General features: G+C 42.0%; 1 protein-coding gene across 1 annotated transcript in view; it reads right to left on the reverse strand.

The window, feature by feature from the left end:
* Positions 1-3,088: 3,088 nt before the first annotated feature.
* LOC126354558 (fatty acyl-CoA hydrolase precursor, medium chain-like) overlaps positions 3,089-27,547 on the reverse strand; it is an 86,159-nt gene continuing 61,700 nt past the window's right edge. Inside the window, exons 8-10 of the mRNA XM_050004301.1 lie at positions 19,920-20,049; positions 11,230-11,362; positions 3,089-3,775 (exon numbers count right to left, since the gene is read on the reverse strand). Of these exons, the coding sequence (XP_049860258.1) occupies positions 3,607-3,775; positions 11,230-11,362; positions 19,920-20,049 (432 nt within the window). The 3' untranslated portion in view covers positions 3,089-3,606. The remainder of the gene's footprint in view (positions 3,776-11,229; positions 11,363-19,919; positions 20,050-27,547) is intronic.

A 27,547-nucleotide genomic window follows, 5' to 3' on the forward strand; every position in this document is an offset into this window, starting at 1 on the left:
GCCCACACGTCATCATTTTGTTTGAAACAATATTTGTGAAAGCACGAGGCTTTTAGCGACTTTATGGCTGTTCTTTGGAAACTTTGAAATGGACACAACAGGGAAGATAACAAGCGGTTTATGGAACGCCGTGCTTCCATACTGAGCATTTTGTTAGCAAAAGACACGGAAAACGCGCTGGAAGGAGGCTGCGAAGCCAACTATTTTTTTCCTTTTCCTCGCAATTAACTTTAAAGTCCCTGATTGGTCAAATTGTTGTTCGCAGAGCAAAGGCCGCTCTCCCAGCTGGGAATGCTGGGCTCCATCTCGTGATTGGCTTGTGCAAAGCGGGGCCAGTCTAAAATGTAATGTGCTTTTGGTACCAAGCTGAGGAGGGAGGGAGCAGAAAGGAAGAAGACACTCTTGTACTGGTGTTTCGCTAGTAAAGAGGTGCAGGTCTCTACCTAAATGATGAAACTTGTGTCCTTTGCTAGTGTGCCACATACAGCCTGTGCCAGTCACATTCTGAACTGCCAAAGGTACTGCTTACATCATCACGCTGGCAATGGGTTAACGTCTGTGTACTTATTTGTCTAAACATTTGACATATTCCGTCACGCACAGTCGCGGCACGGAGTCAGACTGGCTTGGCAGACCAGCAGACGGGGCCTCCCACACACGGGAAGCCACCGGGGATTCAGAGGTTCATAGGAAAGTACCGGCGTCCCGAATTAACTGAACGCGAGACCATGTACGGCACATTTTTCGGGAACGCGCCATTAATAACAGACTGCTTGCTCGATTTCAGTCACCGAACGCATCGTGGTTTGCCACCTTCACCAGCAAGAGGGTAAAGGATTCGCTGCTGTGGCATAGGGCTCTAATACATGTTTCTAAGCACACTGTGTATGAATTCAGATAAAAAATGTTTGTTTAATGTTTCTTTCATCACTTATGTTGTCTTGTAATATTAAATCTAGTGTCATTTAAATCACAACTTTTCCCTGAGTTCTGATTAACAATTCCTTCCCATTTTATTATTACAGTCTAGATTAGAAACATAAGTAGAAGCTTTTGATTGGGGGTCCCCTCCCAGGATCTCTTACTTTATTAACGATAGTCTCTGATTTGGCAAACCGCTACCAGGGTCTTGGTCCTTGGCACTTCTGTGAGGCTGTCAGTTGACGTACTTGGCGAAAAGGTGCGCATTACTAAGAAAAATATGATTCAATATTATGCTCTAGATATTTAATGCTCTGATTGTGTTGTACATGTGTTTTACTTATAGTGCATTTGTGTGAGCGACTTCTGTGTCATTTATCGACCGATTTCCCGTCGTTCCGAACGGCGTTGTCGAATTATTTTCGTGGTATTTACTATTGTATTTGCTTTTTATTTGCTTCTTTTTTATTTTTAATCTCGTGTACTACTTTCATTGCAGTATGCTGCGTATATATTGTGAATTAGATGGTAGGTTTTCCACGTGTTTAATGGATAATTGAAGTTGTTGTTGATAGAGAACTTGAATGATAACGAGAAGTAGGGCTAGACAAGTAGACTTGGAGCGGGAAAATAAAGTATACGTAATGTACAAAGAGCGCAATTAAACAACTGAGGCACCGTTTGGGCGTAGGGAGGCGTTGCTGATGAACAGTGTTAGCAACAACGAGGCCGCACAACAAGGGAATCAGGGAGACGAAAGCGAAATGGCTTTTCTTCAGGGGACAGGCAGTGTCAGATCGCTTGTGAGACAGGATGTGAGCGCACCACAACATATGATCAGAATAGCAATAATTAGCATAACAAAGTAAGACAAAGCAAAGATGACGTTCTTTACAGGAAATGCTCAAATGTCTACCATCATTCCTCAACAATAGCTGTAGTCAAGGAATAATGTTGTGAACAGCACTGTAAAGCATGTCCAGGGTTATGGCGAGGCCCTGGCGTCGGATGTTGTCTTTCAGCATCACTAGAGATGTCGGTCGATCATGATACACTTTCGACTTCAGGTAACTCCAAAGCCAATAATCGCACGGACTGAGGTCTGGGGACCTGGGAGGCCAAGCATGACGAAAGTGGTGGCTGAGCACACGATCATCACCAAACGATGCGCAATTGTCTGACGTTTTGTGAACTTAGTATTTTTTTTGGTTCTAATAAAACCCCATGTCATTCCAAGCATGTGTCTCAATTTTTAGCTCTCTATCTACATTATTCCATTTTATTAAGTTTTCAAGTTGATACTGACTTTTTGATCACTCGGTACACATTTAATTCACTCTGCATACCTATTTAGGTAATTTTATGCTTCCCTGTTCCGTCATTAATCTGTCATCACTGTGATGGTGAAAATATGTTTGCACAAGTATAGTAAGTGAAAGTAATAATTCTGGAAATGGAAGGGGTCTTGATCTGCATAACAGCATATCATCCATTCATCCGGGAATGAATCTCGACGCTACTGTTTCCATAATCACCGAGACTTCTCTGCATATTTATCAAGTGGACATCCAAGACACTGCTAGCCGTGTAGCATAGTACCAACTACTCTGACTCTCGAGTCCACAGATACTGTGACACTGCAGACCAATATTTTCCAGAAGGTCATGTCAATTTTTTTGTCTCTCTCTTTTTCTTCAGATCATCACCAAAACAAAAGGTCCTTTAGTACAATTTAACGTTCTGGTTGTACAACAATGAAGATAAGTACAGCACTAAAATGCCGTTGTGCTAAGAAGAGGAAATCCCAGCGTCGATTCAATAATCTCTGGCAGTGAGTTTTTGACTTACTAGCGAGTGACATTACTACTGCACCCAATATGGAGCTATGTAGACTGATGTTACAATCGTAACAGTTTTGAGAGGTTTTTAACAATGTATTACGACTATATAAGGCTTAGGCTTGATCCAGTTTATCCTTTTGTCGTTAGTTTTGGCCAAAAGTAGCATTATTTTGCATCATTTTACGCCCGAAAGAGGAATAATGAGAGTTCGTAGGTCTTGAACGTCTACTGTCTTGCTAGCGTCTGGGGATAGGAAAGGATGTTTAACATTAATACGATAGTAAAAATATGTTACATCACTTGGTATTTTATTTCGGTATGGTCCCAGATAGTATTGATATAATTTGTACGCCAGTGCTACGTATAAAACCTCATATAAACTTTTACGTCTATTTTACTTATTACCACCCCACAAACATTTTTATTTTGTTAAAATCAGTTTAATGGAAGAAGAACTACTAAGAACTCGCAGAGTTACATTCGTCTTCGTATGTATATATGTCTAAGGGCAAGTGTGTATTTTTATTCTGAAAGTCATAGAGCAGTGTTTGATGGAGGATAAAAGGTACACATGTATTGGATTAGCAGCTAGAGCATTAACATCCAAATATTCATTTGCAATGATGCGTGGATCTAAATATTATTAAGCCACTACCATTGGATTTCAACCTACCGTTTGCTACTGCCATTTGTCAAGAGACTGAATATGAAGAACTGAGTTTATTATAAAATATACCAGGTAATGCACAAATCTTGGTTGCGGCGAACCACGCATTATATTATAGAACTTGTTCGGTATCTTGTGCAGCGTCGTGTAAGCCACTGCTGTTGGAAACGTTTCTGACTAGTAGGTGCCAGGGTACGGCAACAGTGGTACGTTCTCGTTCCAGAAGTCCATGCGCTCGCCAAGCCTGTCGTGTGCGAGCGAGAAGTTGGCCTGCATCAGCAGGTAGCTCCGGCTGCTCAGGTCGTACGGCTCCCACACCACGGGGTCCGCCTCTGGAGTGGGGTTTCTGGAAGAGGAAAACACAAGAATGACAGTCGGGCTTCTTTTATCCTTCATTAATGTCAACAGTGAGTGTATTAACAGTTCGTTGTCAACATTTTACACTCTGCTTCTGCACAGTGTTTTACACTGAAAACTGCCTGCTATTTCTACAGAATCGACGTTTTGATCTTAATTCGTACTTCCAGCATTCAAATTTACGTTGCATTAAGTAAAATAATTTCTGCAGACATATTTTCATCTGAGAATTAGTTTATTTCAGTAGTCCTAAAACACCCAAAAGCAAATACATTACAGGAAATCACAAGAATTTTCATAAAAAACTGACACGAAATTACGTTCTTCATCATGTTTTTATCTGATACAGAACATGATTCATACGCGCGACAGGCAGAATGTTCCAGATTCATTTTCTCCAGTTTAACGTTCTTTCCACACTAGTTTCTATTGAAGCTCATGTGTTCCATTTATTTCCAAATCCAAGATTCTCTACAACAATTTCAGTTATTACAGTTAATGTTTTTAACAGACAACCTTGTGAATAGGGCAACCACAGCTGTGAGTAATCATCTTGGGTATTAATCAGCCGCTTCAGCTGTATTTAGTCCTTTATCTTTAGATCATTACAAGTTTAGTGTCACTAAAAGCCACGTCTTCAGGTTAACGTCTATATAACAATAATTTCAGAAGGACAACAACCCTGAGATTTCTATTGATATGATAATTTTAAAATTTGTTTTAAGGTTTTAAATTTTTTTAATAACTATTTAAATTTTCACGTAAGAATGTTAAATGATTTGTACTCATATAACTAAAGCATTAGATATAGTAAGCTCAGAACTTTGTACACAACACTCCTTGTCCGTCAGAACAAAACACTGCTAAAACGCGGAATGTCATGGAACAACACAGAGGAATTCTAATCCAGTATGGTGGATGGGTCCTAAACAGATTATACCATAGTGATCCATTGATAATGTGAAAAATGATGAAAAACTCTTAAGACATAATTTGAGGTTTGCTTAAAAAACCGAGAAGTACTTGCAACACATTGGAGGGATGTTCTGCTAGCACAAGACCCGTCAAGTAAATAGCTATTAACTAAAAAGCGTAACCTGAAAACCGCACTGATCACTTCTCCGGTCTACACGCAGTTGGCAACAGAAGCCGCGGCCTCGTACTGTAACCTACAGCCACGCGCTGATAGTGCGCGGGGGCAACTGAATGATGGGTGACCTTTTGGGGGATACACGAGTGGTGGGAGACAAGTCAACCTGTTGCTCATGTACTGTAATACACTTCCGTCCAAAACGTTCCGGCACTGATTTTATTCGTGTCGGGCCAGGCAGCAACAGCCGGCTGAGACACTAGCAGCAACGGGGAAGTAACAGAGGTAGTGACATTTTACGAGTTCCTAGCCAGGAGCGAATTGTGCATTCGCAGTTTAGTTTCTTGAGTTTTTGCGTGTTAATTTAATATTTAATAGACAAAGTTCTCGCGTTTTCGTTTGTCTTGGAAAGTAAACCGATTTTGTTCCTAATTAGCCTCGAATTATTTAGTCTCACCTAAGTGCTTTGGTAATATTAATGTAACTTATTAATCTAATTTTTTAGTTACAGTTCTTGAGTTTTCTTCTGTGCCTACTGTGGATTTCCGCAGCTCGTGTCGACTGACCTTTGTTTAGCTGTGTAGTGCAGTTTTCCACGGTCTTTAGTTCGGACAGGGTCTGTGACAGTTGTGTGCGGACGCCAGCCGAGCTGGCGACACCTCGCTCTCCGCGCCACGCTGTGACGGTTTCGGTTACATAGCTCACAGCTTGAAGCAGCAGTGGACGGGTGTCACTATTGTGGGGCAGCTTTGGGAATCCAACGGACGTCCACCACTTCCCAGCCCTCCGATCGGTCAGCACCGGTGGCCAACCCACTTACTGCTCGAAATGAGGTTGGACCCTCACGTATGGTCGATGGGGGTTTGCCTCGGGACGTTGCAGGTGGAGAAAGACATCCCAGTGGGCTGCACTTAAGGCCTCCCCATTAGTCTGACAAAAAGTTTCTTGGTGCCGTACGTGGCTGACACTGTCTTCAGCCAGACGCAGTCGCTTGTCCTGTTCCAGAGGCAACCTCTCAACCAGCGAAGTCCGGGTACTCACAGAGGGTGGGGTTATTTGTACTCGTAGATGGCAGCTCCAATACTAGGCCCGTTATCGGGCTACCAAAGAAGGGAATAAAGTCAATGTGTGCTCCTTGTGTATAGCGAGTGGAGTCATTCCAGACACGGAACGGGTCCTTCCGGATGCCATAAAGAGCACATGATGCAGCCAACTGCAGATTGGGGCTCATATTGGTACCGGTGATGTGTGTCGCTTTGAACCGGAAGATATTCTCTCCAGTTTCGAGAGGCTAGCAAACGTTGTGAAGGATGTCGGTCTTGCTTGAGAGATGAAAGCAGTGCTCACTATTTGCAGCATAGTCGACAGGATCGATTGCGGACCTGTGGTACAGAGCCAAGTGGAGGGTCTGAATCACATACCCAGACGGTTCTGCGACCGTGTGGGCTGCAGATTCATCATCTTGCGCCAAAGGATAGATGGTTTTCGTATTCCTCTGAATAGGTCAGGAGACGGCTACGCCGGCAGCTGTGTCTCTGTGGTGTGGAGTGGGCGGACGTTTAGGTCAGAGGTGCAAAAAAGGTTGTAGGAGTAATCCGCTAAATTTCAGGCCCATATCATTCAAGTCAATATGCAACAGAATTTCTTTTGGAACAGATATTGTGTTAGAGCGTCATGTATTACCTAGAAGAGAACGGTCTATTAACACATAGTGAACACGGATTTAAAAAAAAAAATTCTTGTGAAACACAACTAGGCATTTACTGGCACGAAGTGTTGAGAGCTATCGACAAGGGATTTAAAACTGATCCCGTATTTCTAGATTTCCAGAAGGCGTTTGACACTGTGCCACCCAAGTGGCTTCTAGTGAAATCTCAAGTTTGTGGAATATCGTTTAGGTTATGTGACTGGATTCGTGATTACCTGTCAGAGAGTTCTAAGTTCGCAGTAACTGGCAGAAAATCATTGAGTAAAACAGAAGGTATTGTTATAGGCCGTCTGCTGTTCCTTACATACCTAAACGATATAGGAGGCAATCTGAGTAGCCGTCTTAAGTTGTTTCCAGATGATGTCTTAAACCTCAGCCTACTCTTCATCAGTACTACATTGTGATCTGAGTCTATATCTGCGCCTGGGTATGCCTTACAAACCTGTACTTGATTTCGAAATATCTGCCTCACCATGATGTAATGTAACTGAAACCTCCCCGTATCATCCGGCCTTCCCCAAATATACCTCCTCGTCTTGTGGGCTCTGAGCACTATGGGACGTAACATCTGTGGTCATCAGTCCCCTAGAACTTAGAACTACTTAAAACTAACTAACCTAAGGACACCACACACATCCATGCCCGAGGCAGGATTCGAACCTGCGACATTAGCAGCAGTGCGTTTCCGGATTGAAGCGCCTACAACCGCTCGGCCACAGCGGCCGGTTGTGTACTTGGGGTCGTAGTGTGTCAGCGTTGTTATGTGATCAGTCTCAATGGGGAAACATATCTAAATCAAGCGTTCAAGACATTCTCCAGGATATTTTGAAGAAGATAAAAGTGTATGCAAAGATTTTCGCGCACACTGTGACCACTGTACAAAACGAACGACTAGTGGATGCCTCCCACGACTGGAATGAAATACAAAACGCGGACAGTTCCCAACCTACATAGGGAAATACGATCATGATAATGAAATTAGGAAAATCGGAGCTCTCACGGAAAGATAAATGTGTTCACCATTTTTTCACGCGTATTTCGAGATTGGAATAATAGAGAATTATTGTAAAGTGTGATTTGCAGAGTAATCATGTAGAAGTAGTGGTATACGTGATGTTAGCGCAGTTAACTACGGCCCAGCTTCAAATAAGGAATGTAAGAGAAGGTTTATAGTAGCCATTTATGAGTAGGTGGTATGAAGTTGTGGATTAGGTGCAAAATGGTTCAAATGGCTCTGAGCACTTAACGTCTGAGGTCAATAGTCCCACATACTTATAACTAATTAAACCTAACTGACCTAAGGACATCACACACATCCACGCCCTAGGCAGGATTCGAACCTGCGACCGTAGCAGCAGCGCGTTTCCGGATTGAAGCGCCTACAACCGCTCGGCCACAGCGGCCGGTTGTGTACTTGGGGTCGTAGTGTGTCAGCGTTGTTATGTGATCAGTCTCAATGGGGAAACATATCTAAATCAAGCGTTCAAGACATTCTCCAGGATATTTTGAAGAAGATAAAAGTGTATGCAAAGATTTTCGCGCACACTGTGACCACTGTACAAAACGAACGACTAGTGGATGCCTCCCACGACTGGAATGAAATACAAAACGCGGACAGTTCCCAACCTACATAGGGAAATACGATCATGATAATGAAATTAGGAAAATCGGAGCTCTCACGGAAAGATAAATGTGTTCACCATTTTTTCACGCGTATTTCGAGATTGGAATAATAGAGAATTATTGTAAAGTGTGATTTGCAGAGTAATCATGTAGAAGTAGTGGTATACGTGATGTTAGCGCAGTTAACTACGGCCCAGCTTCAAATAAGGAATGTAAGAGAAGGTTTATAGTAGCCATTTATGAGTAGGTGGTATGAAGTTGTGGATTAGGTGCAAAATGGTTCAAATGGCTCTGAGCACTTAACGTCTGAGGTCAATAGTCCCACATACTTATAACTAATTAAACCTAACTGACCTAAGGACATCACACACATCCACGCCCTAGGCAGGATTCGAACCTGCGACCGTAGCAGCAGCGCGTTTCCGGATTGAAGCGCCTACAACCGCTCGGCCACAGCGGCCGGTTGTGTACTTGGGGTCGTAGTGTGTCAGCGTTGTTATGTGATCAGTCTCAATGGGGAAACATATCTAAATCAAGCGTTCAAGACATTCTCCAGGATATTTTGAAGAAGATAAAAGTGTATGCAAAGATTTTCGCGCACACTGTGACCACTGTACAAAACGAACGACTAGTGGATGCCTCCCACGACTGGAATGAAATACAAAACGCGGACAGTTCGTAAAAAAAATCATCATGCTTTACGAGACCTGGTGTTATCTATAGGAAACTATCACAAAACGATAGTCAGAAATTCACAAGAAATGTTAACGTGTTAAAGATATAACCGACTGCCAAGCCAATGTGAAATCCCCAAGAAGAGCTTTTCTGACGGTTTTACTTGGTTGTATGAACGTTCTGAGCGTTTTCCTCATGTGGTGGGGGTGGGAGGGGGGGGATGAAGGACACCTGAAGCATTAAAACCACTATTATAACTTTTCACTGATTTTTTTTTTTTTTATAATGAGGTCTCAAAACATCTTGGGATATGCTTAGGTACACCATGGTATGCTGTCCACAAGGTGGTCGAAAGGTGACTCTTGATGCCTGTCCTTCTCTTTCGGTTGCGGCTCTACCGAGACCATCCATAACGCGAAGAAGGTTCTTGCGCTAATTCCTGCAAGTAGTAAGTTTTCCCAAGTTTTCTCAATCGGATTCACGTCAGAAGATACAGTATACTATTACATTCAGTTCTTTCTGGTCCCCTGGAGAAAAATGTTAACGAGATGGACATGGCGCGTTGATACACATTGTCTTAAATGAACTTCTGGCTCAACGATATGTAGGAAAATCACGCCTCCGTAGGACACAGCTCTCAGGTTACCTTTGCTCTGGTAGGCGGCTGACATCGTAATTGCGAACCAGATTCAAAGTGAGCCACCTTACTGATGTACCGGGGATTACACGTCTCCTCACTCCTCTAGGATGATTATCAGATGTCAGCAAAATCATGAACTCTCCGACTGAGAGAACTCGACGCTATTGATCCAAGTTCCATTTTATATCTGCTCCACAACGCATTATTTGTCGTGTAGACATGGTTACGTACTGTTCTACTTGTCTTTTAAAAACGCCACGCTGCTCTGTTCGATTCTCTTCAGAATCCCTACCATTATACTAGACGAAACAACACTTGTCAGTACAGAGGTGGGCTCCTAGCTTTACTGTTGGAGGAGGACGATTTTATAGTGCAACACACAAAATGTTATATCACTTTTTTTTCTAATTGAACAAGATAAAAAGAACTTAGCTTTGTTACCATCCATGTGCACACGAATGTCGTGAGTATTTACTACTGTCGCAGAACATCTGTATAGTAGTCTCTTCTCACAGTGTACAATTGAAGATTTATGCAGAGCATTGTCTAACACAATTGTTGCAGTGATGGCTCGGTAGAAAAACGATGCTGTCATCTTCGGTGATGATAGTTGACTGGTCTGAGCGGCACTTGGCTCTGCCGTAGGTAAGCGAGCTGATGCGGTGGCGTGTGGAGACTCTTCTGGGGGAGTCTACGCCATCGTCTCACATTCCTCGTTGCTTCTGGCGGCGACTATGTTTACTTGTGTTTTCGTCTCGAGGTACCAACATTGCCGCAGCAACTGGTTCTTTGAACAATCCACCTATGAACCGCAATTGGTGGCAGGAAATCTCTACGAGGCCTGCATTCATTGTTCTGTGCTTGCTATAGCGACAGTATGTTCGGAAGTAGTCGCTGTGGTGTGCAGTAGTTAGGCGAGCAGCTTCCCGTGCTTTTGTCGGAACATTTTTGCTATCAAGGGACGCTATACATTTGACCTGTGCTTAAGATTACCTTACCTTACCAGGTGTGGTGGCAGTCCGAACAGTGTACAAACGCCACAGCTCTCGTTGACGATTGGAGACTCGGTGCATTCTGCTGAACTGCATTGAGAATGCAGACTAACTTCCAGTACACAGGAGCCTGTACCTAGTCATTATCTGTGGCTAAGAGGCTATTAAGAGAAATAAAATGAACTATGCAAGATTTTTTTTTATTTCTGATGTTCGCCTGCAGTCAAGAAATTGAAACGCAAAGCTTTATAGGCATACTGGGCATTGTAAAAGAGTCATCGACTCAAAAGTGGAATGAAATGTTTACAGTAGGAAGTAAATTCTGTTGTGTGAATAATTCAGAGAAATCATGGGAAAGCGAACCAAAAACGCCAGAGGTATAGTTATTACAACAACCAAGATTGAACATAACATTCACGCGAAAGCAGCAGAAACACGCGAACAATATTGAACACAGAAAAAAAGGAGCAGAATTAAAGATCACTTCTTAGTCTAAATTTGTTTCATAGACACGCACCGGCCGCGGTGGTCTAGCGGTTCTAGGCGCTCAGTCCGGAACCGCGCGACTGCTACGGTCGCAGGTTCGAATCCTGCCTCGGGCATGGGTGTGTGTGATGTCCTTACGTTAGTTAGGCTTAAATAGTTCTAAGTTCTAGGGGACTCATGACCTCAGATGTTAAGTCCCTTAGTGCTCAGAGCCATAATAGACACGTACCCGTATTTTGCAAAGTTGGTCCAGAGACGTAACACGTTTCTCCGTACTCGGTCCTCCTCGGACTCGGGATCCAAATTATACTCAGTATCCTTCCGCACAAAGAGAGATGGCAGTTCGCCGCCGTGTATGACTCCTGCAAAAGTGGTTGTTTTCATTATTCTCGTAGAGAGACAAATGGAGATGACAATATCAAAGTATAGGTTTTACCTTATACTCTTCTGCAGACATTATTACATTTAAGATTTGTTCTTGTTCTAATTCCACTAACAAACTCTAGAAATATGATTACATGCAACTCAAAGATGTAACTATTAAGAAGTTCTTTTGTGACAAATAAAAGTTAAGGTTACACGCCGGGCACTGTACTGTGACTTGAGGAGTACAGACGTAAATTCATATTCTAAATCTGTTCTTATGTTTACCCATTTATCGCATTGCAGCATACCTACAAACTCGGCCTCAAGTTTCGTTGTCATTGTTGGTACTCTCCTATTGGTTATCTGGATTAACCGTATCACACCATACTCATTACACTTCAAACTGAGCGTTTTTGAAGGTATCTATATTTATAACTGCTTTTTTACTAAACAGTTCAACAAGAGTGTTACTCACAGGCTGATTCTGCAAGTATCAGACTACAAATCGATTGTTTCCGGTTCAGTTCTCAGTCGCTCTTAGGATTTCTATACAACTCATCTAATTTTTATATTATGTGGAAAATTCAAGCTACACTGTGATTCGACGTCAGAGTTAAATGTATTATCTCCTACAACTCGCTGAGTAAGTTGGTCCAAGACAGAGAAAGGCATGACCTTATGATCGCCCAGAAGTAAAGCTCTGTCTTCTCTGACTATTCTTTGATCAAGGACAATTTCAGCTTCTAATTCAATATGTTCTGAAACCTCTATTACAAGCTAGGGATCAGGGTTTCTTATGTGAGCTAACAGATTCACTTTGAAAATGGTAAAGATTTTCCAGTTTAAATTCTTCTCACAGGTCCAGAAGTGTAATCCATTGGTTTTAGCGCGGTTTTCGTATAATCAGGGAAACTCAAAAGTGCATTATAAATTAAATAATCCCGAAACAAAAACAGCTCACACCAATTTAATTTTTTCACGTGAACGGTACAGTCAATAGCAGCAGAAAGACGTAAGACAGAAGCTTATTTTCTTAACCGAGAGAAATCCATCGCAGTTATCTACATGTGTACACATATATAGCGAGTGGCGGAGGTTACCTTGCACCACTGTTAATCATTCTCTACAACGTTCCACTCGCAATAGGAGCGAGGAAAAAGACAGTTTATATGCTTTCGAGCGAGCCCTGATTTCTGTTGACTTCGCGGTCCTTAAACGAAATATACGTTTGTGACTGTGGTGTAGATGCTATTGTAACGAACAAATTGGTATGGGGCACATGTGGTCTATCAAGCCGGGAAATTGGCCTACAGAAGACATCCAAGCTACACAACATGAGCATCGCCCGATATTTTGGCTAAATTCGTCCTTGAATATTAAAACCACTTGTTTTTGCATTTACAAAATGTAAAACTGTTGTTTGATTAAATTTCATTTAAAAACTATCGTGAATTTTAATAGCACAAACCACCAGGCTCGCATAGGTTAATTTTAAATCGAATTTTACACGCGATTAATTGTTGCATAACGTGTGCTGAAACATTCTTTTCATTCATTTCCCTCACGAAAAAGTTTAACTTAATGATGTTATCGAAATAGATAACCAAGTCGGTGACGAAGGAAAGCAAAAGGATCCTGAAAAACCTTTTCTGCGCACGTGCGCTGTAGCTTAAGTGGCTATTGTAGGCCATTTTGAGACAGTTCCCCAGGCTGCATGTGTCTTATAATGTACTGTTAGTCTTGACTTCCCCTACACTACCATGGTACGTTGTAAATAGTTATCGTTTATACTCCTGTGTGCGAGAATCACTGCGCCATTTTCCAGTCGCTTGGGACTTTCTGCTAGGCCACAGATTCACAACAGATACAGGCTGAGTACAGGGCCAGTGTGGAGGAGCACTCTCTCTGAAACCGAATTTGGATTTCATCTTGACTTGATTTATATCTGTTCAGCTCTCCAGGTTGCTTTTCGGCGCTAGAGGTGCCCATTTCTTTGTCCTCCACACGGGAGTTTGTGCAGCGGTCAGTTGATGGTATCGCTGCACGATCTTCCTGCATGAAATGTTTTTAAACGCGAAATTTAAAACTACATTTTGTGCTGGTGCCTTTTATTGCCACATGAGACTGGTGTACGTGTAGCTCAGTACAAGCCACCGAACCTTTCATTAATCAGGACCACAATTTTATAGAATTTTTGGCTACATCTTTTCCCTGACGTATGACGATGGAAGTCGTATGCTTTATACTGATAGACGAATTACTACCCACTTTTGCCTGTAGATACTTCGGCGTTCTTTTTTAAGCCGGCAGTGCAGCACTCTATTTTTTTAGCATTCTTAGTATTTTGTTATCAAATGTCGGTTGCTATTCTTCGTCATTAACCTACTTTCACAGAACATATTTCTCCAGTTCGAAATCAGTATAAACTTTGCCCTTAATTCCTCTGTGTCCATCACACGGGAACTAAATAGAGAGGTTGTACAGATTATTAAACTACTAAACTAGTCATACTTTAACTCACAGTGATTAATTTGCGCTTTAAATGCCTTATTACTAATGAAATTGTTGTTATAGTTGGGAGCAAGCTAATCTTGAAACTTCGTTTTCGTAATATGCTGATTAAAATATAAGATAAAATAGAGGGTAATAATGTTATAACTGCACCATATCTTCATTGTAGAAATACAAGACAACAATACATCTATGACTTTTTATGGAACCACTGTGATATCTCTGAAGAATTAAGATTTCTAAGATTGCAACTACTTCTTTTTACTATTGTTGCCGCTTTCGACAGATCTGCGCTGTCGTCATCGGATCTCACCAAAACCGATAATAGTAATAAAAGGAACTGAGCCGAGCTGATCCCGTATTATGCGTTGCTTTAAAACCTGGCTGTTACTCTGCGTTTGGTTTCCCGCGGCTATTGCGGTTACGCCTTGGTTGTGCCTCTTTCTACATGTGGCAGCAGCGGTGTGTGTCGATATCTGCACTGTATATCATCTTTGGTTAGGTGTTTATAGTTTCAGCTTGGCGGTGTGCAGCCAGTCGGTCGGTTGGAGCGGATCACCAAGCAAGTCTCTGCGCGGAGCAGTTAACTGGACCCACTGGCGTTCCATGTGCAGTGTCGGAGCGTCTGGGAGCTGTTCCGAGTGCTACGAGGTTCATGGCTCACCGACCCAGAACATGAAAGTTGAGTGGTGATTTAATTGCCGGAGCAACGTCTGTCCACGTTGTCCCCTTGGTTGGTGGTTTGCTGTTGGCGGTAGTCCTGGGAGCAACAGCGAATCTTCAAGTTGGTGAAGATTTAGCCACCGTGTGGTGGAATTAACTATGTTTGTCGGTTTCAAATTCAAGTGCAACAGCGGAATTTTCTGCGTTGTGGCTGTTAGTATTCCGGTTATCTGCCCTGGTCGCTGACATGAATTCAGGCAATGTCCTTTTCTCACCTGTTGTCGCTGTGCAACGTGATGTGTAGTTTTTGACAGATTAATGTATTTTTGGTTGTGGACGGCTATGTCTGTAATATTGTGGCTCTGGAATTGTCGTATACTGGTTGGTGGTTAGCAAGCCATCTTGTCGGTGGGTCCCTGACTGTCTCTTGGTTGTGTTGCCGGCGGATCGAGTATAGGTGGGCCGACTTCTTATCTCACCTAAGCGAACGTTCAGATTTCAAGGACAGACTGAGCCCCCTGGAAATTTCTGAGCGCCATTGCCTATACTGCCTTTCTTGTTCGCGTTTATTGTACATTTTTAGTAGCTCATAGCCAATGGTTGGAATTTGTATGCTCGTAATTGTGTTTGTAAAATCAAATGCCTTCAGCAGCTTTAAAAGTACGTTTTTCTAAATTGGGCAAGTCTTACATTGTCTGAAGATAAAGCTTGGGCCTTCTGACTGTTGAAAATTTATTGTATTGTTTTAAAGCATCGGACTTCAGCCACTTTGAATTTTAAGGATCTTACTTGTCAAGTATTACCTTATGATAGACAAAGCTGTGGGCTTTCTGTCTGTTGAAAATTTATTGTAGTTGTATTGTTGGTTAACAGCCATGGGCCTTCTGCCTTGGAAAATTGGTTGCAGTTTGTTTTTTAAACAAAGGCCTTCAGCCGTTTAGGTGTAAGGTTTCTTATTGGTCATAAGCTTGGGCCTTCTGCCTATTGAAAGGTTATTGTAGTTGTGGTGTTAAAATTTTTTCGGACACTTTTAAGAAACTTAATCTATCTGAGTAGTCAAGTCTTACATGGTTTGGTCTTAAATACTACTCGTATTTAAGGTTAAAGCCTAGAGCCTTCTGTTTAAATAAAATATATTTATAGCAGTTGTATTTAATTCATGTGTCTTCAGCCGTTTTAGCATTAAAAACTTTTTCTGTCGAAGTCAAGCTTAGAAGTTTCTCTGTAATGTTTGGACAACTAAATAAATTGTTATGTTTGGAGTGTAACTGACAGTCGCTCATTCTGGCCCACTTCTACAATTCCTACCTCTTGTCCTGTCCTGCGGATTTAGCAGGGCATCTCAGGAATTACTAGCGATCTTGGGAAAGTTGATTCTTTAAGAAAAATGTAATCTTCATATTGCTCCCAACTACTGATGTAATATCAGACATACATATTTCTTACTATGTCATGGAAACCCAATGGTCATATAGGATGCGATTATCCTTAAACCCTAAATGCAAAGTCTTTACGAAAGTATCAAGAGATTCGCTGTTGACGTTAATGTGGAAGAACTTATGTGTCTCCGTTGAAAGAAGGAAGAGGGACGCGTTTTTTAGTGGATGATACAGTACTAGGTAGTAAACATGTCCATATCCTCTTCAAAGATACCACCCTATAATTTTCATTAATCGATTCAGGAAGGCTACTAACAGTGTACAGCTACATGGTTTGGGAAAATTTTCAAACTGCCTGCCACGAATCCTAATCCGGTACATTAAACCCTGAGATATCTTCGTCAATATTTCAGTTGACAGTCACTGAAAGGAACGATGGAAACGTCCTGCCTCCGCATCCAACAGAATGTAATGATAAGGTGAGATTACATAAATTATACCTGAAACATCAAGCAAAACGTTGTTTTATATGCATTTTGAATGTGTGTACCCTTCAAAAATGTTCTGAAAACATGGTCACTGAACTACTAAAACATATTGGACTTTTTTAATGGGGGAGTACTCCGTAACTAACGACCACTCTGCTGATGTTACTAATGAATTTGGATGCTTCCAGTTCAATGTGGTAATTGCGTTTAGAGGCTAAATGAAGGTGAATTGTACCACAGCAAAAATCTCGGGAATGAAAAGGAGATTAAAGTCTTTAACAAAATTTCATTTTTGAGCCACCTGATTGAAGCGATAGTAGTTGTAAAATTGAGCAAAATAAGAATTCGGAATACCAGTGGGACTTAGTAAACTGTGACTAGAACAGACAATGTCATACGTGAGTTTCCTACCCATTATCGTTCTATTATGCGGTTAGGAAATTAGCGATCCCTCACGGGAACAGTAACAATCTTAAAATAGCTACGAGTATGTGTCAGGAGCGACCTGAAGTGGATCAACAATATCAAATAAGTTTCAGGAAAAACAGGTGCTAAGCCGGGTCTCATTGGAGGAATCCTAAGAAATTTAAAGCTTACGAAATACTGATTCGACCAACTGTTAAGAATTTCTCGTAAAACTTTTACCGGTACCAGGTAATATTAATAGAGAGTTAAAGAAGATTCGAGATCGGCGGGTTTCTTGAAGCTATAATGATCCATATAGATATTCTTTTTTTTATTCCGTTGTAAAGTATTAGATTTCAAATGCAAACCCAGGATAATGAATCTCAGATTGTCATTGAGTGATGGAAGAGGGAAGACAAGAGGGAACAATCGATTTATTAATAACTGTGAAAAAAGTTATTACATGTGTACTTGAAAGAACATCTGAGCTGATATCCAGCTTCATGTTCCAGGGAACCGAGTACTTGTGAAACTGATATGAATGTGAGTCTAAGAGGGACAGCATTGAAAACTAGGGGTTGTTTGCAAACAATACGGACAAATACAGGACTGTAGTAGTGCGGTGTTGTTATGTATTCATTCCAGACACACCGATCTGTTATTGCATCACGGGTTTGGCGGTTAGTAACAGTATTTTTTTTAAGGCTGTTAGGAAGTTATTCGGGCGCGCAGTGAAACAGAAGTAGCATAAACGAGTGTTTGTTCCCAGTAGCAACGTACACCACGACGGCCATCCAGCACGCATGGCGCGGCCACGTCGATGGCGCCCGTGACGACCGCTACCCATGGTCGTGGGCGGCGGCTAATGCGGCGCCGTGTGGTACACGAGCAGGCGAAGAAACGACTGCAGCCCGCTCACAGCCTCAGGATCTTGCCCGGCTATGCACCCACAGGCTTACCCGTGGCATGTAGTGTGCTGGTTGCGATAGCCGACACTGTATGTGCGATGCCGAGCAGCAGGGGGCGACAGGGACGGTGGCCGATGACGTCTAGGTGGCTAGGAGGCCTCGAGGACACACCAACCCTGTCGGACTGTAGAAAGCTTGCAGTCCGTCGGCCAAGGGCAGAGGTTGGGCAAACACCGACTTCTCTCAACGGCAAAGATTCCCTGTCCAGCAGTGCTTCTGGCCACAACTTGACAAGTTGTCAGCGGACATGCAGCCAGAAGACTTCCATCATCCTAAATATTTCCCTTGAACACAGACGATCATTCTCTCCAGTTCAAGATGCAGTCAAAATGAATGCACCACTGAATACCCTGAGCCTGTAGGATCGAATATTAATACATTTCTGGCTACCCTTCTGGCGTAGGCTTATTGGAGGGGACAGCTGAATTTGTTCCACATTACTCGCCCCATCGGCTTTTCGTGGCTCGCTCCAGAGCTCCCCACTGAGTACGAGCTGATAGGAGCTGTCATATTTGCAAACGTGTGAGTTTTCACAACACGCAAGTGCTCCATGTTACAAGATGTTATATTACGTTGTGGCGTTAGCTGGTCTTGTGCTTCGCTCATCGGCGGTGTCGCAAAAGTATCCGGCAGCAGTGTTTGAAATAATGTCGGAAGCTCTGCCGCGTGACTACCTGATTATCGGACTCAGTTACTCTTTATTACCTGGTAGCCGTCGGAACAAAACTTTAAAAAAATATCGCAATTCGCAAGCTGAGCTTTTATAGATCAAATTTATATGAAAATGTGGTTATTGGTTTTCAGTATCTTTGTGCAGTGTGCAGTTTTTAAATCGCTACGTGAGGCCAACACAGACATTTATTCCCTGTTCTAACATCTTGTTTTGTAAGGTGCCTCCGGAGCGACGGAATCATTTCTAAGGCAGTCAGGTTCTAAATCTATGTCCCCAATCATGCTTTCTGTGCTGGTAACTTCATTTTTCCAGGTGATTTATAGCCAACCCCGGTATTTCTGTTGTTCGGCCAAGATTAAAAGAAGTACTTTATTGTTACTGTACTGTACCGTTTCAGATTGGAGGCAATCTTAAATTCTCTTCAGAAAATGAACGTCTCAATCTGAGTTAGGGAGCCGCCACGTTGGGTTCGCTTACTCCAAGTGAGACCACCAGAGATGTGTCCAAAGTCAGAAGCTGAAGCCACAAGGAAGGAACAAAATGGAAATGAGCCGATGGCATTGTTGGCCGGGAGGCCTCTATTCGGCGAAGTTCGGCCGCCAAGTGCATGTCGTATTTCATTCGACGCTCATTTGGCGACCCGCGCGCCTGTGATTACGATGAAATGATGATGAAGCGGAGAATATCTCCAACCCGGCAGGGAATCGAACCCGGGCCCGCTTGCACGGGAGGCAAGCAAGTTATCACCCACCCAAGCAGGCGGACACAAGGAAGGTATTAGACATCAAAGACGAATTTAGTGATAAAATATCCGGTAGTGTACCTTACAAGATAAATCTGGCCATATACTACTCCCTTCACCTCGCGACATGTCCTTGATCCGAAAATCATAGAAATGATAAAGGGATGTACTATCGGCAGCTGTACGGCACCTTAAAATAATCGGACAGGTCTAAAATGCCCCCCTTTCGATGGTAACAGCTTCCTGTTTTATCACAATCTCAATTTTACAATTGCAGAGCTAGGTAGCACCATGGTAAGACACTAGATTCGTATCTGAGAAGATGCCGATTCAGATCTCTCCACGGACATCCAGATTGAGATTAAGAATAGTGCTGGAATGGTTTTCCTTTGCCGTCTGTCCGCAGACTCGCTTATGCTGCGTGGCTAATGACGTCCTCCTCGACGGCACGCAAAACCCTAGACTTTTCGCCTTTGAAATGACTTATGAAAACTGTTTGAAAAGTGTTTTGGCTGAGTGATCAAAGTTCCTAAAAACATATAGCCTGATTAAAAATAATTTCCCTCACAACATGTAGAAAATCTGCTGTGGATCTGAATTACTTTAAATTTGGTGGACTTTTAACTAGTAACACGTTAAATTAAAAGGAACATTTATCTGAAATCTCTTTCTATTTTACGAGTCTGAGTTTGTGTAATAGAATAGAAATTCAAGTAGAGCTTACCCCACGGTGAAGTAGGCACGTTCACTCCCGCGTAGTCGAAGGTGTAGTAATAAATAGTCACGTTGGAGATACTGGTCAATTTTCTTATCAACGAATCAGTAGGCTCGAAGGTTCCAATATCGTTGTTAAACTGCAACAACGGGAATAACGTTTAAAGACGACACATATTCATGGGTATAACGTTGCCAGTAGAAAGAGCTTACACCACCTGAACGAGTGGCAAAACGAAAAAGAGTAGTATCATGGTAGTGTCGAAAATAGGTATTGAATGTTGCGGACGATAATTTATTTACTAGAACACATTTTTCTTAGATCAGATTAAACAACTGGTGATATGATTTTTTGAACAACCCAACAATGATTTCCCTGATCCACAATTGTCTGAAAGTTGCAACGGTTTGTTTAATTTATCTTCTCTTCCTTCATTTACGTTTTGATAACAACTGGCAACTGGCAACCAAAACTGATGCCGAAGGGAAAAGTGGAGTAAACAACAGCTGCTTGAAGATTTGAAATGACTGGGCAAAAGGTGATACAGGCAAGAGCAAGTGAAATGGAAATGACATTAAATGAGAAAACATCGCAATGGGCAATAGAGCAGCCGTTATTAATTGGAAGGTTGAATCAACTACAAAATTAAAAAGAAAGTTATAGAGAAAATTCACAAAAACCAGAAAACAAACGCATATGCGGTGCTCAAGGCGTGACCTACTAGATATGTATCCGAAACAACTGCTTCCACTAAAATCGCGCAGCGCAAATAATGCAAGAAACATCTGCTCATAAAATCAAGAACTAATGAAGAGGCAAAGGTAGAGCATCACGACACAACGACCTTAATAAAAAAAAAAAAACCAAGGAGAAAATTTGCACAAGGAAGATAAAGCATATCAATAATGTGGTCATCATGGAATTTGCTACGCAAAGTGTCACGGGAAATGGTTTCATAAACTGGGCAGTTGTACGTAGAATGCAACGACACACATCCTGAGGAATACACTGCGCTGTCTTCTGAAGCAAAAAAAGATCCGCCGATGTAGGACGTGTATCTGCAACAAAAACGGTACGAGACTCAGTGCAGTTCGAACAGGAAATAAACTCCTACTACAAAGAAGGAAACAATAAAACACAAACTAGAACAGATCCGAGACACATTTATGAAAGCATAGAGAACGTTATGCATCTCACTAGACTGGAAGAGCCAATGACACTTACTACAGCGTTAAGACATATAAGCGTCAAAAGGGGAGTATACTACTTTATCCGGACCTGATTTCGTAGATAGAATCCGTCTCAGAGTCAACAATCTGCTAACAGTTGTGGATAACTGGAGAAGTTGTTGACGCAGTTTGTGCCAGAAGAAATGAATCATTGTCGTTAGAAACGTTGTACAAGCACTGTGTGATGACGCATGGTAATATAGCATGGGATTACAGGGGAGCAGGGCAAGATTGTCGAATATATAGCAATCATCCCTAATGGTGATGAAGAGAGGACTGCTTAAAGCCATGAGACCGTATACAAAGGCAGGAATGATCACCTCCACGCTAATAAATGCCTAGATAGTAACACAAGGGAAACGTCCTATGGTAGCAATAACAGCATTATACAAGGCCATAACAGTGACAAAAATATCACAGTACTGCTCGTAACGCGCAATCTGTATAGAAAAAACCGGAAGAGAGAGCTGCATTCCAGTTTAATGTACTTTCAAATTAGTTATGAGATAGACGAATATCTGCTAAGACTCTCGTGTTCTGCACTCACGCAAATGTGAAGTCTGTATTGCGACATTGCCGCATGACTGATGGCCGTGGAAGACAACATGCATAAGCCATTATCGAACTCGACCTACAAGTATTGAATGCCCCTCACAATCAGGCAACCTAAGCACCGAGGATCGGAGCAAGGTCATATAATGACGTCACATTAACAAATACGGCAGCAGCGCGTCGAGTCAAAGGTTACATGTTAGAGAGTGCAGTGACATCGAGTAAACACAGTATCGTATACTTTACCATCACTAGAATGGAAATCGAAGACGCCACAGAAAACGTGCGCATAAGACCCAATCAAAGATACTCACTGGGAAGAACTAAGAAGGATGTTTCAGTGTCCAGGAAGTCTATCGCTGTGTGATAATGCAGCTTTTAAGGCGCAAGGAATTCCAGTGATTACACATAGAGCAATGGAGGTATCAATACTTGTCAGCAGAGGTCGGGGATAGCTTGCATCTGGATCCAGGTGTTGTAGAAATTAAGAGGTGAAACGAGAATAGCCAGGAAGGTATACCACAGTAGCACGACGCAAGAAGAAAGAGTCCGCATGTTTCATAAATAAAGGTATGTCGAACAAAGTTTTAAGGGAGAGTTTTGGGAAACAAAAATGGAACAATAAAAGCAATTCATGGGGGCTAACTTAGAAACCCATCTCTGGAGCGTACAAAAAAAATGATCTGCAAGACAACACGATCACCAATAGTATTATAGAAGGTCAGAAGGAATGATAGGACGGTAACAGAAAGTTTGGAATAGTCAACTGTCCTGGCAATGGAAACACTACTTTCTGACGATGAAGAAGAAGCGGAGACAGATGGTCAGTACAGGTTACAAAAAATGTTATGGGAAGTTTTGACAATGTAGACAATAAACTTGTGTACCGCTTGGCACAAGAAGAAATTAGGCATATAGTTTTAAGATGTTCAAATGTGTGTGAAATCTTATGGGACTTAACTGCTAAGGTCATCAGTGCCTAACCTTACACACTACCTAACCTAAATTATCCTAAGGACAAACACACACATCCATGCCCAAGGGAGGACTCGAACCTCCGCTGGGACCAGCTAGTTTTAAGACCGAAAAGGAAAAATCTCCAGGAACAGACGGGATCCCTGGCGAACCCTGCACCTTAGAAGAACGCTGAAGTGCAAATAATTAGTAAAGGGTAAGTTAAGGATCCAATGATACCCAAATACTACAGAATAATTTGCCTTTCGTACGTTCTCGGTAAGATATTTAAAAAACTATATTGCAAAACATTACAAGATCAAGCTATTGAAGCGATCCTCGTTAGTGAGAAGAGTAGAACGAGGAGTGCTACTAAGATTAACGGGTGCCTACTGCACTACCCCGAATGATGCATTGTTAGTAATTCTAGGAATGTGCTCTGAACTTGGAAACTATCAAAAGGGAGCCTTTTACTGGTTAAAGAAAGGCAATCATATGGATGTACGAAGGGTGCTTGGAACTGAGGCCAGTTCGGAAAAGACAATGAAAGATCCCTATTACAATTGTGGCAAAATGAATGGGACACTTCAGGCACACGCATCAGCGAGGGATTATAAATGAGATTTGTTAACGCGACGATTAGATTGATACATTATGTGACTAGCCATGGCCCTTATGCTACGTATCTATACAAAATCAGAAGACAAGTGAATAATAATTGCGCCTGCGACAGTGTGGACACACCAGAACGCACATTGTGGGCTGCACCCTCTATGAAGATGTGGCGGGTAATGGATATAAGGTATTAAGGTTGATGGATTCCAAAGCAGCAGTAAGGAGTGAATCAACCTGGTGGATCATGAACGAGACTGTTGCTGCAGTATCCCAAAAGGCCAAGGAATCCATCAAGAGACTATTAACTGCAAGCCAGCGTGCTGCCATCCAGGCTACATTACGTACTCTGCAGATGGAGAGAAGATAACTAAATAAATTGTTATTACACAAATTATTATCATCCAAGGAAATGCTACTTATATGGCCTATTTCAGCTTTTCGGATAATTGTCTGTAATTGTGAAGAATAAATAAATAAATAAATAACCAAACCTGAATGTGTATACATAAAACTGTCTAATATCCACTGTGCACACGGCATCCAGTAAAGACAAAGGTTGAAATATCGTGAGAGATATTTTCACTTGGAAATGTTTATGGCAAAACAACATAAAATCTGTTGAAAAAAGTGATATACGATAGATTACTTGTTTGTTGTTGTTCTATACAGCACGAATTGGAGGAAACATACATTCGTTCAAATGGCAGAACGATACTGGCGATTGAGATCAGATAATTCAAAACATGCAATAGCCTTTTCAATTGATGCATATTGCACCTCCGATAAGTAATGCTGTGAGCGCCTCCTACACCGCCACTGGCGACATCGTCGTGATACTCCGATTGAGAGAAAGTCAAGAGTTTCGCAGCACATATGATGTCGCACTAGGCTCCCCGAAATGTTGCTTAGGGCCTTCGAATACCTCACTTCTTAGGTGCCAAGGCTGAATTAAAACATCTAAGATAAGACAGGTTAGCTGTCTAATCCAACGCAGACAATCTACATTATCGCTAAGAGTGATTACCAAGCACAATGGAAATTAAAATTACGTGACAATTTTAATCCCTTTCGGCCTCTTCCATTATCAAGGTCATCTTTTCAGCACTGTCAGAGGGCTAATCTTTTTTTTAACTTTAATTAGAGTTACCGTAAGTCTTAAGCCTATTCCCGCGTGTGTCAGTCATTATAATTATTATATTATTTAAGCCGAGACTATTTGATCTAATCTCTGAAACTTACAACCATAAAAGAAGCCTGCTGATACGACTTCAAAATTATTTTAGACACGTACGGAAAAAACTTATTATTAGATTCTATCGAAGGCTGTACACTTTTCAGATCCGTTAGAGCCACTTCTAAGCTAAATATGAGCGCTCTAAAGGTTGTGAACAGATTGTCAGACACTAAAAAAATCTGAAGTTCGCCATCTGCCTTGTTCCATGCAGCACCAGCAAGTCCATTGCAATAGACACCCCCCTCGCCCAGAGCCAAAGATGTGAAATGGAGAATTTAATAGTTCTTATTTCTCTAGTATTAAACACCTTAAAGTGTAGTGTGTTCCCGCAGAGAAGATATTGACTCTACTAACGGCCCTTGCGGCTATTTCGAGCTATAGCGATCTCTGAAACTGCCGAATATCCCACATTGAGCAAAATAACTCACTGAGTAGGGATGGGCTGCAATGAACGATTGTTGTCGGGAAAGGTATAACCGGCATATCTGCAGACTATAGAACCACTCTACTATGCCGCCCTTGGTAGCCGCATGGTCTGGGGCGCCTTGTCACCGTTCACGCCGTTTCCCTAGTCGGAGGTTCGAGTCCTCTGTTGGGCATGGGTGTATGTGATGTCCTTAACGTAAATTAGTTTAAGTTGGATGAAGCAGTGTGTAAGCTTTGGGAGCGATGACCTCAGCCGTTTGGTCCCATAGGCTCTTCTCTTACCACAATTTTTTTAAAAAAAGGGTCTTCTATCTCTAACGTTCATCTTGCATAAGGACGTTAAGGATAAAATAAAGATTATGACTCGTACAGACGTACGGAGGCAATCAGCTCTTCTTCGCTACATTTGCACATGGAACGTGAAAGATAATAACTACTAATGGTACAAGGCAACCTCTGCCATGTATTGTAGAGCTAGCTATATTAGTACCCAGTTTAGGCCCGTCTTTGCATATAACCTCAAATCCTTTGTCTTTGATAAAAAAAACTTAAATTTTGTTTTACGAATACTACTTTGGGAAACACGACTTCACACACACCATCAGGTTTATAAATGTACAGGGCCTTACCAGTAATCAACACAGTGATCCACTCCTATCTTGACATAGAACACTTCTGCCAGCCGCGTGAATCTATCAAAAGCTGCTTGCCCTAATCGCACTTAGCCTAACTACTTTCTGATGTCATTGATACAGGTGCAAAAATACCCAGATGGGTAACTGAAAAATAAGTATTCGACTGATCTATGGAGTGGCATTTGGAACTGTTTCGAATCAAAAGAAGCTGCAGGCTGAAAAGTAGAAGCGACTTTTCCGACTCTGCCCTGAAACTGGATAAGACATATCATCTGTAAGCCCCAGTAGCCAGCCTAATGCCCTCACGATTGGCATGTACCTTCTACAGATGTGTCAGGCTGACACATATACTTTACAGTTGTAAGCGAGGCAAGAACAAATGAAAATTCTATGAGTTTGTAGCTAACACGTTAAATCTGTCCTACAAGTATCGTCATTGGGGTAGTTTGAAATATCATGTACTTACATTAACGTAGCCTTCAGATCAGATAACTAAGAATCTCGTCACATGCTATGGTCAGGAACCTCATGAAACTCTTAAAACCAAAGAAAAGATGAGGAAAATGTTGAAAAACTAGCGACCATAGTTTCACTTCAGTAAAAAGTGAAACCAATATTCTCTGCACATATCTCCATTCTTTGAAGAGATACACAGTCCATGCATATTAATGTGATCGATCACTGCTACGTTCAGTGTCAACGTGCAATAACCACACACAGGCATCGCCAAGTGGCAGCACTAGCAGTGATGGCATACAATACAAGCCGTGTGGGGGTGAGAGAGGGGTTGGGGGAGGAATGTGGAAACTCAGCGATTTATCTGACGTCCAACAGGGCATGATCATTGGCTATCGGCCAAGGGTAGCAGCATTTCAGAAGCGGCTAAGTGTGCAAACTGTTCGCGTGCCTCTATGGTTAAAGTATATACGTAGTTCGTGGCAAAATGGCTCTATCAGAAACAAGCGCCTGGTTCATGCACCTATGCTGATTGCTGTCCGTTAGCGACGACGGTTGGGATTTTCACGACAATACCTCAACTGGACGTCCACTGAATGGCGACAGGTGTACTTTTCAGATGTTTCACGTTTTATGCTGCATCGCTCATACTGCTGTTGGCGTGTAGGACGTGAAACGACAGAAAGCCATTGGGGTCGGCATGGCACCACATCACTGTAAGTTTCTTCCAGAATCTCAACTCTCACTGACTCTCTTTCTCAACGTCCCCCAGACGTCCACGCTACAAAAGGTGATCGTTCAGGTTTTGACGTATGGTCACAATGTGATTGGACAGTATATTTGAAGTTATAATACTGGAAGACGAGCCTAAAATCGAAAACTTTTGCACATAAAACGATGATTCCACAAGACGTTAAGCAGTGAGAGAAATACTATGAAAATGTCCGCAGCTCTTGGTCCAGTGGTTAGCATCGTTGTCCTCAGATCACTGGGTGCAGCGCTCAATTCCCAGTCTGGCCTGACATTTTCTTCACTCGGGGCTGGATCCTTGTCTTGTACTAACCATTTCATCTCATCCTGATGAAAAAGACGCTCCAGTCTTCGAAGCGTCGCAAAGTTGAAAGAGTTTCATTAGGCGGCCGAATAATTGCAGACGGTGTCTCCCAGCCAGTAATGCCATAAGGTCATCATCATTGCTATTCAAAGAACCAAAGAAAAAAGTAAAATAAATACTGGTTTAGGAGCGAAAATGTTTCCGAAAAGAACTATGTGAGTGTATAGAAATCTGTATTTATACTAATAATAAATCTGTAAAAGTGTCACGTCTGAATGTTTGAACAAATTTCTCCTAAATTACTATACATGTTTTCTTGGGGTTTTCGCAGGTGACTTCAGAATAGCTTGGGGCACGAAGAATCGGAACCAGAATCGGATCACGGAAGTAAAGATATTGTTACTGAAAGTGGTACTCATACAAATATTATAAACTCGAAACTAACTCGTTCTGTTATATTTTAACGACTAATCTAAACCGAT

This window comes from Schistocerca gregaria, chromosome 3 (genome assembly GCF_023897955.1).
Source record: "Schistocerca gregaria isolate iqSchGreg1 chromosome 3, iqSchGreg1.2, whole genome shotgun sequence".
In the NCBI taxonomy this organism is placed as follows: domain Eukaryota; kingdom Metazoa; phylum Arthropoda; class Insecta; order Orthoptera; family Acrididae; genus Schistocerca; species Schistocerca gregaria.